The sequence below is a fragment of the Poecilia reticulata genome, linkage group LG2, assembly GCF_000633615.1.
Source record: "Poecilia reticulata strain Guanapo linkage group LG2, Guppy_female_1.0+MT, whole genome shotgun sequence".
NCBI lineage: Eukaryota > Metazoa > Chordata > Actinopteri > Cyprinodontiformes > Poeciliidae > Poecilia > Poecilia reticulata.
The window spans coordinates 16,002,957-16,008,859 of NC_024332.1; the positions used below are offsets into that span (position 1 = coordinate 16,002,957).

A 5,903-nucleotide genomic window follows, 5' to 3' on the forward strand; every position below is an offset into this window, starting at 1 on the left:
ATGAAATAAATACCATTTGTGATTGGATCTCAGTCACTTGTCATGTCACGGAACAGTTGCCTGAGCGAATGTGCAGGTTTGCTGATGTTTCTTTAAAATACAAATGTAAAAAATCTTTTGGGTCTTCTGATTTGAACAGAATTGTTAAAGTACATCCTGTAAAACGTGACTTGCTTCAGTTTCTCAGCAACCATAGCAGTGTCTTCACTTATTTGTGCACTTTTCCCCAGTTAGCATTATTTGCCTGGTATGGTGTCAACAGAGTGACAATAGTTCTCAAAATGCTAAAGGTCACAGAAGATATCATATTGGCAGATTTGAAAAGGAAAAGGGAAATTCGGATGTTTATATTATCCTCGCAACAATATATACATGAACGCTACGTCTCAGAACAGCCTATGGGTTATAGGTACTGATCTTAAATCAAGTAAACCTTTAGTTTGTCAAAACGGAATAGTCTAAATTAGTACCGATACTCAAAATTCTCTGCAAATTCCCTGTTTTTGCCGTCAGGTCGTACGAGCGTCAAGTCCATCGTTTGCAAGATGAACCCCGTCAACGACGAGGCCTCTTCGGGGTCAGAGGTGAAGAAGTGGTGGACCCGTCAGCTGACCGTGGAGAGCGACGAGAGCGGAGACGACCTCATCGACATTTAGAGACGACGTCCGACGGATGTGTCTTCTTTCTTCTTTACAGATCGGATTTGAGGCTTGCTGGTGGATTCGGACCTTTTCACTTCTTGTCTCTGTGGGCTGATGAATGAAAACGGTGTCGCCGCTTCTTTTTACCCGCTACCTTCATCTGGGCGGGTTCGAGCCCAGATGAGCCACTCCAGCTTACCTGGAGTGGCTCATTCACGGAGGCAGCCATTTAGGCATGGATTGGTGTTACGTGTCCCATGTGCTGTCCACTGCTGAGTTTTTCCTATGCAGGCGCATCTGGTGTCAAAGCAGACTGTTGACTGTAGGCCAAACATTAGGTGTATTCATGAACCCAACCGAGAAGCTGCTGCGCTGTGCGTTTTCTACTGTTTCATGTCAATATCTTAATCAACTTCTGTCCTTCGATATCTTTGATTTGTCTCCGTTTCTCATCTCTTGTATCTCTGATGATGTCTCTTGAGTTTTTCAGTGGTGATTGTTAACTGTTGTTTGTCTCATTATCACTTTATACAAAAACAAGTTGTCTTGTTTTTTTGTTTTTCTTTTATCTCGACAAGAAAATGGAAAAACTAAAATCTACAGTTTTGACTGTGAATGTATTTAAAGTTACATCAGTGTGTATTTGTGCAGCTTTAAAACAACTATTTTGTAAGTTATTAGAAACACTTATATTTATCAAGTATTTAATTATTCTATTAAAGGCCTGCTGGGCATTTATGAGAAAAACAGTGGTGTCACTGTCTTTGTATGTGACTTCAGGAATTTGAAATACTTTAAAAAAAAAAAAAGAGAGAGAGAGCAATGGCGAGAGTGTGAGCAGCACGTATACAAGCTTGATTGACAACGCTGAAACACTTCGGACAGAGCGGTCCATTTCTGTAGTTATCGTTGGGAGAAGGCGGTGAAGCCCGATTTTTTTTTCTTCACAGATTATCTGTCTTACGCTATACTATCACAACATAATGACAATTTTAACAGATGTGTAAATAAATATATTTTATAATAGCTGCATACTTGACACGTAGCTCTTTTTAGCATGTTTTCTTTTCTTTTTGGATCAGAAAGTTTCTCCACAGGTTTTGCGTAGCTTGTCTCAAACCCCGGTTGTGATGCTGACTTAGTGACATCCAGAGCAAAGAGCAACATGGATTGTTTGCAAGATTAACCCTGGAGGAGAAAGGATGGGGTTTTCCTCACGTCTTCTTTACATGCTTATTATTCTCATATAAACTTTACTACTGCAAATATCACATCTGGCTTTTCTTCATGGCTCATTTTACACGACAATTGAGTTCAGCTTATAGGATAGTCTCTTCTAAACATGAAGACCTACAGTGACTGAGTGGACAGATGCTGTTTAATGATTTCTTTCACATGAAAATACAACTGTAGAATCAACCTGGTCTTTGGAAAACTCTGCCCTCTCCTGGACACATTAGTCACCGCGGTACGCCAGTCATTCTTTCTTCTCTTCTTCTGGCTCAGTCTTGTTCAACTTACAACAGGACTTGCTTTTTCTGGTTGTGTACTCAGTTTAATTGTGACCAATCCACTGGTCTAGAGTGTCTTTCTAAACTTTTCAGACCACTTGAAGTTTTTCATACTTCATCATACTTGCACAAATAGTTCAGTGCATATAATTGAAATTTCATTTGACAGAGCAACAAGAAAATTTGTGCTTCTTTGTGAAGTGGAAGGTGTAAAATGAGATGCTTATGTATATAATGTAGAAGCATCATGATGCTTCTGCATGCATTATAAGCAGATACATTTGAAAATAATAATTATATGTAATACACATACTCTACCTGAAGTCGCTGCTTTATTTGATGTATTGGTTTCTAGTGAGTTCATCAGACAATGGCTGCAGGTCAGAGTGGAGGTAATTGAATAAAGAGCTCGCATTCATGCAGCTGCATTTTACTTTAACAAGAGGCCTTGCTGCACACAGAATTAGCCTATTAAAAGAAACACGGCCTTCATTTGTCCGGTTCAAACCCCGTTAAGTTTCACAGCTGACGGAGGGAGCTCAGGGCTGTCTAGATAATGAACGAGCGGCAAAACAGAGAAAGTGCGGAGGATCGGGCTGCCTGTGGGACATCCACTCTATAGAGGTCCTGATTTACTCACACATTCCTCTCTCGGCGACTGAGTGCTCTCTCTGGCATCTGGTCCTGTTGGGAAACAGTGTGACATCTGCCTTCTTGCCAATCAACCGCCTTTAATTTATCTTTTCTCACTTATTCTTCCTGTCAACCATCTCCTCTTAAGTACCACTTAGCTAAGAGCTAGCTCATCAAAGGGGCCTTTTCTGCCTCTTTTTTTTCTCTCCCTCTCTCTCATTTTCCCTCTGCATGGCGGAGCAGTTTTTTTTTTGTCTTTTAATTGCCTCTGCATCGCGCTGGGCTCTTACGAGGCCTGTTGTTTTTACCCTCTCTGCCCACCTCTCCCTCGTGCACGTACAATGCTTATTTAGGACCTAATTGAGGCACTTTGGTAATTGTGGAGGAAGTTCTTGAGAGCGGAGGGAGTGGGAGCGTGTCTGCGAGTCCAGATCACCTGTAATTAAAGTACATGATGGCTTTGATGGCTCGGTTCCCTCCTGTTGAGATGGCATGTTTAAAGCTCGAGCCGGCAGCATCACATGGACTGGAAAGTGTCTTCTCTCTGGAACACAAGGCAGATAATGCCGGCATGGTGGAGTTTCTGATGAGGAATTATCTAAGAAGAAAAAACAAAACAAAAAAAACACTCACGTGCACAATCACATACCAGTTCATGACTTTAAAGATGCAGCGCACACACCTCCAAATTGCACCAAATGCTGACTTCAAATGACCTAATCTTGAAAAGAATAGGATATCCCAAAATATTTTCTATGTCATTTTATGTTGGCCATGTTTGCCACAATCCAGGGCAGTTGAAAGAGTCTTGTTTGTCCTGTGGCATTGTCTCCATTTGAGGAGAAGCGGAAGTCTTGGCATTTGTACCCCAATCATACTGTTGCGGTCCAGCTGCAATGGCAAATTTGTGACTATAACCTTGTATTAATGTGCATCCTTTAATAATGTGATTTACATTTTCAGAGTTTCATTCTGTGTATAGCTGCCAGTTTTCAGTTTTCCTTCCACACATCCTTGGCCTCACAAATAAGGTGGCGGCCGTGCAAATTAGCCGTCTCTATCTCACATCAACATTYACCCCAGGTCCGGGCCTAATCCCATCCCTGTGTTTGGAAACAGATGGCTACTACTACAATGAAAAAAGTAGCAAATTATTTTAAGCAGCAGGCAGCAGAGGCAATTAACAACTGATAAAATGTGTTGATTAAAATCTATTGCAGTCTCACGGACGAGGGGTGGGATGGGGGGCATTTGTACCGTACAGTCAATTTGGCATCTGACCAGGTCAAGATATGCAGACCTTCACCTGAACACAGCTGCTTCTTACTCGGAACCTCGGTTTGATGCTTTCATTTTTTTAGCATTTTGTTGGCTGAATGGGACTTGATTAGATTATGAGATTATAAGTAGTGTAATGACAAGAAGCTGGTGGTGTTCCCTCAAAACAAATTTAAAATGTTTAGTTTGAGATTCAGCATAAAATAAAACTCAAAGATGTCTTCCTGTGGCCTAGTTTTCTTTCAAATGATTTACAGTCCCTTGAAAAACTATAGCCCTTAATTTTGCACCAACAGCAATTTTGCACCTGTAGATGGGTAGCCATGTTTTGGTACTCTTTCCATTTTCAATTGATGGATTGAAAAGTGTTTTGTTGGATGTCCAAAACACTGAACACGTCTTCAAACTTCTCCATAACTTTGTTTCTTGGTCTTTATGATGCCTGTTTATGAGGATCTCACAGAACAACTGTATTTATCCAATTTATAGATTAAACTGAACACAAACGGACACTCTTTGCTAAGTAGATAACTTAGGAAAGCAATTGGTTCCGTTGGACTTTATAGGTATCGAAGCAAAAAGGACTTGTTGAAAAATAAATAACATTTTCACTTTTCAAATTTAGTTTTTACTTACGTCCCCCTTTTCTCCTGCTTCACAAATTGTGTAGTTCTGTCACATAAAATCCCTCTGGAAAATCATGAAAGTTTGTGGCTTTATTGTGGCAGTTTTTTTTTGGGGGGGGGGGGAACTCAAGAGGTATTAATACGTTTGCGGCAAAACGACAAAATTCTGTGTTTCCTGCCTATCATTTCCCATCTCTTTTCAGATGTCCTGTGCAAACACAATGACTGCAGGAAGTCATTTCGAGGCTTTCACCTCATGCTCAGCACATCATCAGCCCGGGTCGACTGCCGCCCCGGTGATCGCTCAGCAACAAAGTGACACGGAGGCTCTACTTTGTCTCGGAGCCCCACAAACCCCATTTCCTTAAAGCGACTAATCAGCCCCATTCATCCATCCACGGGTCCCCCGTTCCTCGATCCTACACCTGTCTTTGGCATCTTTAATTACTGGAAGGCTGCCTTTGTCTGATCAGGAGCCAAGATTAGAATATGAGTGGCAAATTCAGAAGAAAATCATACAGGCTCAAACCAAGTCAATTACCCACCAATCAAAGTAAAAAAGGCTTGTAATTGCAGGGTAACAGTGAGCGCCTCCGCTTCAGCTTCCAGCATTGAGGGTAAAATAAGCAAAAAATAATGCGTACCTGCAGGGGGGGCTATGCTCAAACTATTAAGTGTGTCTGTGGCAGGGCGAGCTTATAGATCACAGAGAAAGCTTTATTTATTCCCCCCTCCCTCCTTTTAAATGCAACTATAGCCTGTAGTGAGACATTGCCTTATAATTCTATGCTTTTGCTCGGCTATTATGTCAAATTGTGCATATGACGTTTTGAGGAAAATGCAGGAAAATTATAAAGGAGGGAAAGCTTTTATAATGCTATTTGTAACAGTACCAGAAAACGATTTTCACAACGCAAGTTGCACGCTTAATGAAAATTGTTTTGTACAAGAAGTTGAAAAGAAATGTGATTGATTCATTGCCAGATCGGAGTTTAACTGATTTCATTTTATGTTTGTAGAATCTGTTGCTTTGTCCCTTGCACTCCAGCCTCAATGTCTTTTCTGGGATTTTTCCATCATCCTGCGAGAGCCTTCAAAGTGAGGAGAAACAAATAGCAATACAGCATCAGATGCTGCTGTAGGTCAAGCTGAAGAGCCCCAGTTGTGATGAGGAATACTCTGTGTGTGTGTGTGTGTGTGTGTGTGTGTGTGTG

General features: G+C 41.2%; 1 protein-coding gene across 1 annotated transcript in view; it reads left to right on the forward strand.

Moving 5' to 3' along the window:
* The window catches only part of LOC103479110 (sodium leak channel non-selective protein), a 16,078-nt gene extending 14,688 nt beyond the window's left edge, over positions 1–1,390 (forward strand). The window contains exon 28 of the mRNA XM_008433356.2: positions 514–1,390. Within this exon, the coding sequence (XP_008431578.1) occupies positions 514–656 (143 nt within the window). The 3' untranslated portion in view covers positions 657–1,390. The remainder of the gene's footprint in view (positions 1–513) is intronic.
* Positions 1,391–5,903: the final 4,513 nt, after the last annotated feature.